The following is a 13,894-nucleotide window of genomic DNA, read 5'->3' on the forward strand; positions in this document are numbered from 1 at the left end:
TCGCTCCGTCGCTCTTTGGTTGTTTCACGGGTTTGTTTTCATGGGGTTTTTCTCTATTTTTTTTTTCTAAACCATTTGGCTAGTTTTGATTGGTTTTGGTTCAGGACCCCAGTGTGGGCCTTTTTAAGTTTTGTTCTGAGTCCCCTGCGTGGGCCTTTTACATTTGGTTCTCTCGGACTGGTTTCCCCTCGGTGGGCAATCGAATATAGTCTTTTGATTAATTTTGACATAACTTTGTTCAGCACTGTAGAGGTCGGCGCCTCACTGTATTTTTAATTTGCCTTTATAAATAGATTAGTATTACTTAGAAGAAAAAAAACACTTAGAAAGTTGATCAAATTTATATATTTTTTTTATTTCTTAAAATATTAAATTATTGGCATATTATAGGTCTTAACCAAGGGAATACATTTGTGCGTTCAAAAATATTATTATTCATTAATAACATATTATAAATTGCAAAAATAATTATGAAAAATTTTACAATTTGCTAAGATTAATGTGCAATATTTTGGTTTTATTTTTATCACCTTCTTTTATCATATTATTCCCTGTATTGGCCCTAATTATCGTGTCTCCACCTACAACATACTTTTTCAAGGTAAAATTATCATGTCTCCACCTACAACATACTTTTTCAAAGTAATTTATTACTTCTCTGTGACTTCAAGATAATTTCTCTCATTAGAAGTCATGAGCACAAAGGTCCCCACAAAAACATGTCCTCGGACTTTGTTTAAATTCTTTGCCACAAGGTAACGACAATTCTTCCTAAGGATAATACATCTATTTTCATCTCTAAGATTGATGAAATTTATCATTTGTGTAAAAACTTGATAGCAGTTGGGTACTTTCACAATTGCATACATCCATCACATTGATTAAGTCTTACATCAAGGAAGTGTGGGAATCACATTATGGATGCTACCACAATGCCCATAGATTAACTATAGGTCTCTTCCTTTTTCCATTCCTTAAGAAATCATTCTATGTTGCCATTATCATCTACTTGCAAAACTTATGTCCTATTCAAATATTGTTGTTTTGTTTTTGCCTTGCGTTAGTAGTTTTTCAATTAAATGATGTACCCAACTCTATATTGTTATTATCGTTGAGTTCTTTGACCCTCCCATGCATTTTATCCCTTCCTACACTATATTTTTCAGTTAATAGGTCGGTTTATTTGTCATGAGTTTCCCTCACTTCTTTAATTGTATGTGCCATAAGAGGGTTTGTCTATAAATTACCTTGTCAAGAGACCTTAAGGATTATATCTTAATCCAAGCAACGGATGATATGATTAAGCAACATGTGGGATGTACAAATTTGCTTGTCTTTCAATTTTGATGTCAATTTTTGAATCACAACATTCGTGGATATCTTCTCATGGCTAGGATGAGCCCACTTGCTACCCTATCCAACCAAGCTCCTCAAGCAATCGACAATCTTGTTAACTAGTTGGTTAATATCACTCATAAGATCTCTAATACAAATTGTTGCAAATTAAAATGCTTATCCTAGTAAATTCAATTGTTGCAACCTTGAGATGTATTGAAAAATGACCAAGGTTTGTACTCTAAAAAGCTAGTTATATTTCTTGGCCATGAAATTACACGTCTCTTCTTAGCTCTACCATTTCCCCTTTACCATTAATTGAAGATCCAGGTTCATATGCACCACATAATGCAAATCAACTAATATAATGGCATAATGATTGTGAAGTAAATATAATTTGCATTTGGAAGATTAAATCATGTGATGAGCTTGGTGGTTGTGTGGCTCAAAGTTCCCTTTTAAAAGCATGAGAAAAAACTCCACACACCCTAAAACAAAGGATGAAGGATGGACTTCAATGATCAAGAAACAATTAAAGGCTACAAAGCCCATTTAGGCTCAAAGGTACTAGAACTCCACTAGAAAAAGAGATAAGAATATTATTATTGTCTTCAAGGAACAATAATAATGAACTCATTCTCAGTTGCTCCAAGGTATATTCATTCTTTCCATACTTAGTAAACTATGCACTCACAATTCCGATAAAGAACCCCATTAGTTCAATAACCTAGAATACCCTCAGCTAATTTGGGTTCCTTAAGAGTAAATAACAAAGAGTACATGTGATAGCATTTGATGTCAAGTGCAAGTCCTAGGAAAATTTGACAAAACTTGTATCCCTGCTCATAGCTCCTTGAAAAAACAACTCATATTTAAATGTTGTAAGTTGGAAACAGTGATCACAAACTCTCTCATGTTGGGGAAGATTGAACATGTTGTATTAAGAGAACTAGAAACCAATAAAATGCATGTAATTTGTAGAAAAATCACATAGTGTTAGGTTACTTTGTTGATTACATACCTATAGGTACCATGATCCAGCCATGGATAAAGAAGGCATGGGATCTTCATTGTTTCCACTAATATATCACCTATATTATGGAAAAATACCTCTTCCTTTTCCCATTCCTTAAGGAATCACACTATGTCACTGATATTGTTACTCATAGATTGTTGATTTGTCATAATACCCTTGTATTTTTCCTTACATTGATAATTTCTTAGTCCATTAGATCATCTAGCTCCATTGTTGTGTGTGGGTTTAGCTCTTTAATCTTATGTGTAATGCAATACCCTCCTTGAACATATTTATATTTTGATGTGTGGCTTTATCTAGCATGATACCCCATCTTATTTACTTTAGGTCCCATAAGAAGGTTTGTCCAACATTAATATGTCAACTCAACCTTAAGGAATTCATTGGGGATGATATTATTGAGAAACATGTGTGATATGTCAATTCACATGACACTTGATTTTGATTCCAAATCTCATATGACAAGATCCATGACCAACTCATGCCCAACCACAATTTCAAACAACCAAGCTCCTCGATCTCAAGCTCAACTAGCTACTCAAGCCACCAAGAACCATATTATATGATGGAAATGGGTTGTTTACAAGAGCTCCAAAAACTATCATAAAGTAGTTGCAACCCAAAAGGATTAGCTTCAAAAATCAACCTCCTCTAGTTTGTCGATATTTTATAAACACAGACACTGGTTTTTGGGGAGAAGGGGAGAAGGAAATCCACCCTTCTTAAAACATCTTCTCAAGGAGTTGGTAGGATGGCTCACTTTCCACCTCCCCTTTTGAACTCCTACGAAACTCCAAACCCCTAGGATTTTAAAAAATACCAAGTTTCATAATCTAGGAGATTGATTTTATTACTTGTGATGAAACGTCCAACAACTTCGAAATTTTACAAAATTATGCATAGGATGGGTGATAATTCTTATGAATTATTATGGACTATATTAATACCATTTATAAATGAAATTAACATCATAAAAGGCTAGGCACCTTAATAATCCCTATAGGAGAAATAGGGTCCACAAGATAAGGATCTTGTTTTAGAATATTGTTGTTTCATGCATTTCGGAAGTGAAAATAATAGTTTTTTGTTACAAATTCTTTGAATTATATTTTGTCATATGCTCATACTTTCATAGTGAACCATGGTAAGCCTTGTTAAATTTCAGTGTTCTATGCTTGACACGATCACTTATTACAATTTTTCTTCAATTAGAAATCACTTTATCCAATGAAATTCAATCGTCCAACATAATAAGCAATTGTAGATAGAACAATAATCCAAATGCACAATAGAAGACAACCAAGAACAATAGAGACACAAAAGTTTGGTCAAAGACAAGGGAAAAACCCCACAAGGGGGGAAACCCTTTCAAAATTATTCTTCTATTAGATTGTCATCAAATGTTTAGTAGAGAGATACAATGTCCAAGTACATAAATATCAAGTCAAAGGGAAAAGCCTTGACTATCCAAACTAACCATTCAATATCCAATCAAAAATGAGTACAAAATTCAAATCTCGTCAAATTTGAATTCTGCAAATATGGCCAAAGTCAATAGTAGTCAAAGATGCCCTACGCAGTCCTAGTCAATGGTCAAATCAACCTCCAAAAAGTTTGGTCAAGGCATTAGTAGTTTTTCAATTAAATGATGTACCCAGCTCTATATTGTTATGGTGGCTAAGTTCTTTGACCCTCCCATGCATTTTATCCCTTCCTACACTGTATTTTTCAGTTAATATGTTGGTTTATTTGTCCTGAGTTTCCCTCACTTCTTTATTGTTCCATAAGAGGGTTTGTCTATAAATTACCTTGTTAAGAGACCTTAAGGATTATATCTTAATCCAGGCAATAGATGATATGATTAAGCAACATGTGGGATGTATAAATTTTCTTGTATTTCAATTTTGATGTCAATTTTTGAATCACAACATTCGTGGATATCTTCTCATGGCAGGATGAGCCCACTTGCTACCCTATCCAACCAAGCTCCTCAAGCGATCGACAATCTTGTTAACCAGTGGGTTAATATCACTCATAAGATCTCTAAAAGCAATTGTTGCAAATTAAAATGCTTATCCTAGTAAATTAAATTGCAAATTCAATTGTTACAACCATCTAGGAGATTGATTTTATTACTCTGTGATGAAAGGTCCAACAACTTTGAATTTTTACAAAATTATGCATAGGTTGGGTGATGATTCTTATGAAGTATTATGGACTATATTAATACCATTTATAAATGAATTTAACATCATGGAAGGCTGTTGTTTTTCCATGATCTTGGGTCTAGGTTAGAATCTTAGAATCTCTAATGCTACCAAACCAATAATCTCAAGAAGAACTACTTTGCACAACGGAAAATATAAAGCAGCAAATCACATATGCACAAGTATACACAGTTTTTAACAAAATATTGTACAATAATGTACAAGCCAATCTTCGTTATATTAAATAAATCTGAATAACAGTATATGGTATACAAGATATGATGACAATCACGTTGCAGCTCTATGTCGTATCTTGTCATTTTGGTCCTTCGCTTCCGTACTACTCTCTAGTTGCCCCTTAGTCCTTCAAAGGACAACTCATAGAGTCTTCAGGAGGGCTTCCACCTAACACTATTGCAAGTCGCTTCTGCTACAATGTACACGGGCTGATCCAATCTGCTCTCTAGGTTGGCCAATACCTGAGCTCCAATCCACCAATTTAGTAGTCACTTTTGTTCAACAACTGTTGCACATTAAGCACCAAACTTCACCCAACCTTCAGTTGTTTTCGTCACTTCAAGACTGCTAGTCTAGGGCTACTTTGGGTAGCCAACACACTGCCCTCCACCAAACCAATGGAACCCAACACTTCACTATAAGTTCTACTCCTAATTGAGGTCTCCAACATCCAAAGTTGACCTCAACACATGGCACTTATAGGTTGCTCATGAAACCGATCCAAAACTGCCCCTAAAACATGGATCCAACACAAGACAAAACTGCTTCGAGTCTGATATGTCACTGTTGTCCCTGACTATACCTGGTTAGGGCACCTAGCATGTTGCAACAACCCTAAAAAAAACCCAAACAACCCCTTGATGTGTTGTGGCCTTCCCTTGGAAGGGTCCTCTCCCCCTAGGTTGTTGTTTTGGGCATGAATTAGCCCTCAAACTTCCCTACACAACTCTCAAATAGGTTGGTAAGGCCTGCGGCCTACCCAGAGAAACCTTCTCAAGGTTGCAGCTGCCTCTTCCAAGGGTAATTCACCCACAAACACCCTCAACGCAGACTTGGAACATAGCTCCTCTACCTCATACCTCCTGTGTAGCGAATTCGGCCACTAAACAAACTTAAAAGATGCCCTAACAGCTATCTCCTCCTCGCTAGCCTTCCGTCTTTTGCTTGCGACCCAAAACAGAATTAATCTCCTCTTCAACAAGTTCCTTTATCTCTCTTTTTCTACATTTGTTGCACTTTTGGATGTGTTCAAATGATCCTCACACACCTCATATTTATACACAAACATGAGGGATACATGTGGTATCAACAAGTCTAATTTGGACACAAGTCGACCTACTCTTTTCTCTCGAATTAATCCACAACCACATATATTAACTTCAAAAATTCATATCTCCATTTCTACAACTCGGAATCAGATGATTTTCATTGCGTCAAATTCATCTCGACGAGAGTTATCATCCCCATCCATCACATGTCCAAATGTGCTCATGGTTTTGGCCCAAATCAAGATGGGTGCAAAACCCCAACCTTGGGTTCCAAGCCCACAAGTGAGTCTTGTGGCGTTTTTCCCTCCAAACCCCAAACCCTAGGGCTTGGAGTACCTCCCGAGCTACTCAAAAATAAACACTCCCCCTTAGTGAGGGAGGTACTTCCAAGACTACGAAGTAACTCATCATCTTCATCACTACTCGCAACACTCGCCCAACTCCTGGCGCTCACCACTGCAGCAATCCTTGTAGCATGAACTACGCCTCTCTTGGAAGTTTCACTATCACTGGAATCATCCTACTTCTTATTCTCATGTATTAATTTCCAATCCCTTCATGATTCCTTCTTGCCATATGTGGAAGTACCCTTTCTTCCCATTGACCACATGCTCTTCTTGGGTTGCAATGTCTCCCTCTGAATATACAAGCTCCCACTAGAACTCTACTCCCTTTGAGTCTCTGGAACTTGGACCTTCTTCTTGGCAACCTGTACCTGCTCCTCTAAAGCCTGCACCGGCAACTGCTTCTCTGGAACCTACACCTGCTCCACCTGCTTCTTCCCATGATCCATAGGTTTTCCCGCCAGCCTGTATGGACCATGCACTCTGACTCCAAGCACAATCCCATCAGAGCTAGATCCTCTAGGACTGATTATTGCCTTCCCATCATGGAACAAGACCTCAAACCCCTTCTTTTCGATCATCGAGACAAATATCACACTATATCTGAGTCCTGGTACAAATAACACATCCTAGACCCACATCACTCATCCTATCTCCATCCTGAATGGCACAACTCTTGATCCTCAAATCTCCTTTTGACTCTTGTCGCCCAATACCATGTGCAACTTCGAGTCCAATTCAGCTGGAGTCTCAAAAACTTCACGTGACCCTGTCATATATTTCGTCGCACCACTGTGCACGTACCATCCATCCTCATCGATAATACCCTACAAAAAATGAGAGATCATAGCAAACTCCTCCTCCTCCAATCTCCTTGAAAGAGCAACTATCTCAGCGGAAGTGTCACAACACCAAAAACCTGCTTCCCTTTCTTCTTCTCGTCATCTCCCTTCTTCTTCATCTTCTCGATGAAAAATGACCCATATCGCCACAGTTAAAACACTTTACTTTACTCAAGTCCTTATTTTGCTTACCCTTCATCCGCGCTGCAAGTGCCATGTCATCCTTTGAAACCCTCTTCTTCGAATGAATATCCTCGTCTCGCAACTCTTCTTGAATGAATTCATCCCACAGCCTAGTCTGGAAATTTCTCTCTAGCAATGATCCCTTTGATGAAGGGCTTCCACTCCTTGGTGAACCCTTTCAATGCAATCTTCATCATATCTAAATCTGAATTAGTCACACAAACGGAAGCAAGCTCATCTTTGACCTAAGACAATCTTGACAGATATGAAGTCACTCCTTCACCCTATATCATCTTGGTGAATTTCAACTTATCCTCCAATACCACTACCTGGTTCTCGTTCTTATTCTGGAAAAAATTCTAAAGAGCCATCCACATTTCATGTGTAGTGTTCTTCCTGGTCAAATAAGGTATTAGGGATCCTTCACACCATCAAGGATAATCAATATCGCCCTCGTATAAATGCATAATTATTTTACTCTGCGCGACCTTCAATGCATAATTATATGTGACTGTACTAAAAATGCATGCCCCCTGCATGTCTTTCCTTGATGTCAGCTTGTTATTCAAATCATCCTATTACTAGAACCCCATGAATGACAGAGGTTTACCTATCTCCCTTGCTTTCGTAATTTATACTATGTTTAGGCTCATAAACACACAAGGATTTATAACTTCTCAAAACTAATAATTGATGAAGTTCAACTTATAAGTCAAGTATGGGAATATACCATTATCCAAGAATTACATAGGAAATCAATGTTCCTTGTACAAAAAATCACATTCATCAACATAATACATGAATAACTCATTTTCCCATTAACACACTTGAATCAACCATTCATTAATCAAAACACTAGAGTTCACCATCAAAATGACATTATAACAACTCATTAAACATGCATACAATATTCGAATGCAGGAGTACATAAATAAGCACTTATCTTAAGACAAGAGTCCTCGCAACTAAAACTGGGACTTCAACTCTCCACCAGACCTTAGATTGGGTTGCACTGTAATCTCTCTTGCAGCCAATCACCCCCAACCCGAATTCCAAAGCTTGAGGTGTGCTCCAAAGGACTAAGGCCAATACTGCTCGCTGAAATAGGGACTCAGAGGTTGCACCACCTCCACCCACCAACTAAACAATTTAACAAGTTGAAACAAGGAATCCAAAGGCCAAAGCACCTTCAACCACCAACTATTCAATTTAAACATACTTAAACGGGGAATCCATAGGCTTCACCACCTCCACCCACCAATTATTCAATTTTAACAAGTTGAAACAGAGAATCCAAAGGATTCACCACCTCCACCCACCATTTATTCACGAGAATCCAAAGGTTATACCATGTCCACCCTAAGAGAAATTTCCCTCAATGGTTCCACCCAGAGTATGGAGTCCAAAGCTCACTCATAATGAAACCAAAACAAACATAGGAAGCCTACAAAACCCTCCTTCACTAGGAATCCAAAGAACAAGGCCTCCACCCACCACTTAGCAAGGGAATCCGGAGATTAAACCATCTCCACCCTCCTACTAAAACAGGGATTCCAAAGAGATGCCCATTCGCTCTTCTGGTGCTTAATTGAAACCTTCTCTCTCATCCTTTGTCTTCCTCGAGAAATGTTTCTTCCTCCTCGCACTAAGAGTTATTTTCTCTACCCCCCTCTTAATGATGCCCCAATGAATGAATCATGAATCAATGATCCCTCTCTTCTTGTGCGTCCTCCCCTTTTCCTTCATGGAGAGTCCTTTCTCCATAGCCTCCCACTACTATTGTTGCAACCATATCTCGATTGCATGGACGTACTATGCTCATCCCACTTCTTTTTGGTTGACTTTAGTTTGCTCTCCTCCTTCTAGCACAACTACTTTGATATTTAGTTTTTGTCTTCTTTACTTGTGGACTTGCCCAAGAGGGGCATGGGCTCGTCCTTATTTTCCAGGTGAATTAACAAGGTCAACCCATTTAATCCACCAATCAACCTCCTTAACTAGCATTTAAAACAACCAGGCCTCCTCAAGCAATCTCCTTCCCCAAGCTACAAAATTTGTATCCCATTTCTCAAGGATTTAATTATGCAATGTGATTTAAAAATATTTACAATAAGGCATTAGCCAAGGGCTATCACATTTATATTACATAATCACATAAAAATAAAAATAAAAATTATTAATATTACTCACTATTTTATGAATTAATTAGCCCCAAATACACTATCATAAAATGTTGAATGTAGTGTCATCATTGTCCATCTCGATGAGGCAAACTATTAACGATGGTCATGACTAACAAATTTTATGCATTTCACTGAATTATTTCATATTTCTTTTATATATGTTGAAGTGGGATAAGTTTCTTTTTTTTTAAATTAAAAATACTCCAAATTACTTTATGAAACAAAGATACATCATAAACAAGCAAGCGTCCAAGGAGGGAGACATATCTCGACCTCTGATATTGTATGGAAATATTACATACTAACAAAATTAGACACAACCTCCATGCTACTAACAACCATGAAACCATAATAATCATTCAAAATTCTAGAACAAGGCCCGAGAAGAGAAGCATGTGCTTGAGCTATAGGCCTGACATCACCATCGCAATAATAAACATAGAAATATGGTCTATATGCCAAAATAGGAGAACCATCAATTAGCAGAGAGAATACTTCATTTACCATCAAGAAGAGCAAACACTGTGTGCACCATCCCATACATTTTTCTTCCAACCAAAAACTTCATGCCCACCACTACATGCTTCAAAAACAAAATCCATCCTTAATGGTTGAGACTTTGTATCATAAGCAAAATTTAAAAGCACACAACCACGAACCACATATGCTGTTGTCATCCATAGGAAGGAAGAACCATCACAAGGACTTACACAGACCATAACAGGCATCAGGAGAGACCCAGAACTTACCCACCACATCCGCCACACATTATTCATTTTCAAAAGAGGAAATATTGGTCAAGACCTAAGCAATCAAACTAGGGGAATCCAACTACTCTCCCCCATCAAAGTCACTAGCTTTGTGGCTCTCCACGTGCAAAAATCGAACCTCAATCTTATCCACGCAAAACCTCAAGTCCCTCAATATTCTCCTCACATCTTCAATAAACACAGATATTATATTTTTCCACATGCTTATCCCTCAACACAAGCCCCAAAAGCATTTTCATTTGCTAGTGGAGCACTACTGAGTTCAAACACTGCTTACGCCTTCCCCTTGTATGCCTAGGGTTCGAAACCCACACTAACATATCTTCAAGTAATTTTCAGTGTGAGAGAGATTACCACTCTTCCCATACTTTTATCTCTAGTTCATGAATCTCTTCACAAGTCTCCAAAGGAATAGCATTAAAATAAGACACCACAAAATCATGGGCAAAAAGCTTTAGACCACACTAACCTGGTTGAGATCTACCACCTCCTCTCGTCATGCTTCTCACCCTCTAACTTGGCTTGAATTGTAGAGTTATAGGAGGGTTCTAGAATCTCTTTCTAGGGGTTGCTTATGCCTGCAAAAAGACATAAAGGACAACTCAACCCACCCTTAACTAAACCCAAATACCAACAAATAATTTTGCCACAAAAACATCTAACAAATGACCTAGCTTTAGTAGAGAACCCACTAGACAAGAGCACAAACAAAGCTTCTTCAATCAAAGACTCTACCCATTTACCATTGGAAACACCAACATAAACCCCAAGACCCAAAAAACTCCACAACCACAAGCCCACAAACCATTGACCCAACCCAACCCACAACAAAAGGCGACCCTCACTAAAAAAGACACCCAAACCACCTCTTGAGATAAAACCAATTGCCCACTCTCACAAAAACTAACCCCACGCCCAAATCCAAGTCAAATTTACAAACTCAACAAAAACACCAACACCCTAAATACAAGCCACATCTATCAAGTGAGACTCTAAACCTAGAGAAACCATGCTCACATAATTACCAAGCATGACAAGCAAAAGTAACCAAGGGCAAGCTAGCAAGGGTGCATAAAGCTTACCACCTCCAAGAGCCAAACAAAAATTCCAATTGAACATAGTCGTCGCCTCACAAGACCACACCAAACCAAAAGCACTCTCTACCAATATCTAAATTGAAATGTCTCCAAGAAAATTCTTGCTTTCAAACCACATAAACTGCTCCATTTTTACTAAAGGCTCACTAGCAACAAACCCTACAACTCAACAACACCAAGACAAGGGACTCCCACTCCATCACACCATCTTTCACAAATGCCTTTACCACCCATTCCTTCTATTACATAGCCCATCCACTAACTAGAGGCTTGCTTGCACATGCATATGAGATGCAAGGTGTCCTTTCTCCATAAAGGCACAATTACTCCCAAAAAAAATGGACACAAAGCCCCATACCCCTTTTCTTCTCTCAATAAGACACCCCATTCAAGATTGAAGTGGGTCTCCTCTCGATAAGAAACCCCATCCATTAAAGTAGTCTTCTCTCGATAAGACACCCCATCCAAGATTGAAGTGAGATAAGTTAATGTACAAGTAAATTCCAATTTTATTTATGGGAAACAATGCTATTATTTTTCATCTATTTGTTTCATATTGGAATTAAGCCATTTTTAAAGTAAGAGATTATGTGTCTTTTTTGGCACTTCTCTTCGATTGGGAGATTTTAATATTATGACCAGGTAAATTAGCTTTAGCTTTTTTGGGCAATGAAAATTTCAAATCTGTAACACACATAATAGAATCTCATATTTATATTTATGAAATCCTTAAAAATGTATCCACCTGAATATTTGAAGTCCAATTTTGTACAGTGCATAGAGATGTATTAAGAACCCCCCAGAGAGGCTGTTGGGAAGGGCAACTGGTGGCGAAACTACCCTCGTGATTCAGAAAACTATAACTAGTTTCGGGAGGATGATGTCTTCTTCCCGGGGAGGGAACATGGGGCACCGAATTTGGCACTCTTTTTGAATTGGCATTCGAAAATGCTCAGTGTTGTATAAACGTTTTGATCTTAAAAAAAAAAAAAAAAATTGTGCCAAATTATTTAGAAATGTTGAAAGAATCCTATAGCAATACAGCTCCAAATCTCACGCTGCAATGGGCATCTTACAGGCAAAACATCTTCTAGACAGAGGTGATGCCGCGACACATTACGGAGTTCACAGGTACCATCCAGACACTTCTCTCGGACTAGCAATTTCATCATCCAAAGTACCTCTTCACAAGTAAGAATTCATGAGAATGCATTTTCACAGATGCTAGAATAAGAATTCATAAGAATGCATTTTCACGGATTGCTAGCGAACAATTTTCTGAAATAACGCACAGCATACCAACTGACTCGCTATCACTGACACTGACGCATAAGAACAAATTTAAATAACCTTTTTCCAACACAAAAGCTTCAATAGTTTCACCACTTCACACATTTGGAGGTTGCAGACGCTCTGTCTGTGTGTACATGAGCTCTTTTTTATGCCATTGGCACATAAAAATTAAATGTTTCATAGAATTAAAACAGGATTATAGCGGGAAATAAAATGAAAACAAATTTAAAGATATTAAAGCAAAAGCTTTAAACAGGGCATCATTTGATCACATTCAGTGATTGTGGACGCCCTGTCTGTATGCACATGCATATTTTTTTATGCTACTGACACAAAAATTAAATCTTTTACACAATTAAAACAGGATTAGAGGCAGATGTAGAGCGAGGATAAATTTAAAGAATCTTTTTAACATAAAAGCCTTAACAGTTCCACCTGAGCAGCGAGGCAGCGTTTTCAACTGCATCTTTTGATACCACTGATGCATAAAAATTAAATCTTTCATACGATTAAAATAGGATTAAAGAGAGAAGTAGAGGGATAACAAATTTAAAGATCTAGATGGTGGTGTGAAAACACACCATTGACTTTCATAAGCGAAAAAAGTTATGTTCTATGCCCTCTCTCCCCGAATGCGGCGAGCGAGCTGAATATCTTTGGGCATAATGGTGACTCTCTTGGCGTGAATGGCGCAGAGGTTAGTATCTTCGAAGAGACCAACAAGATATGCCTCCGCGGCTTCTTGCAATGCTGCCACCGCTGATGACTGGAATCTCAGGTCCGTTTTGAAATCTTGGGCAATCTCTCTTACAAGCCGCTGGAAGGGCAGCTTTCTGATGAGAAGCTCAGTGCTTTTCTGGTATTTTCGGATTTCACGGAGAGCAACAGTACCGGGCCTGAACCTGTGAGGCTTCTTGACTCCACCAGTCGCCGGTGCAGACTTCCTAGCTGCCTTGGTTGCCAGCTGTTTTCGTGGCGCTTTACCCCCTGTTGATTTACGAGCAGTCTGCTTAGTCCGTGCCATCTCCTTTCTTTTCTTCTGTCAACTTCTCCGCTCTTTTCTGCAAAATGCAAATTCAATAAACCCTCAAGATCAATGAATACCCCCACCTGCACGATGTTCCCTTTTAATAGCCTTGAAGGTTAGATTTCTATCTTTCAAATTGCAGTACATCTCATCTCGACCGTCCCCTCTTTACCTTAATCAACGGTCCATATTTCAACCGACCCCTTTTTTCCCACGCGGCACGGATCACTAACGTTGCCTCATATACCCTACTGGCTTGGGTCGGGGATGGAAAATTGCTTCATTATATTA

At 38.3% G+C, this 13,894-nt stretch overlaps 1 protein-coding gene across 1 annotated transcript; it reads right to left on the reverse strand.

Moving 5' to 3' along the window:
• Positions 1-13,058: 13,058 nt before the first annotated feature.
• LOC149204951 (histone H3.2) lies at positions 13,059-13,677 on the reverse strand. Its single transcript, XM_089393394.1, has one exon. The coding sequence runs from the start codon at positions 13,598-13,600 to the stop codon at positions 13,190-13,192; it is 411 nt and encodes a 136-aa protein (XP_089249520.1). The 5' UTR covers positions 13,601-13,677; the 3' UTR covers positions 13,059-13,189.
• Between the last annotated feature and the right edge of the window lie 217 nt (positions 13,678-13,894).

Source organism: Pinus tabuliformis, chromosome 1_2 (assembly GCF_031772625.1).
Source record: "Pinus tabuliformis cultivar Carrire ecotype Pingquan chromosome 1_2, CPIR1, whole genome shotgun sequence".
Lineage (NCBI taxonomy): Eukaryota > Viridiplantae > Streptophyta > Pinopsida > Pinales > Pinaceae > Pinus > Pinus tabuliformis.

Coding starts and splice junctions, on each gene's coding strand:
- LOC149204951 (XM_089393394.1), bottom strand. CDS start 13,600: ATGGCACGGACTAAGCAGACTGCTCGTAAATCAACAGGGGGTAAAGCG.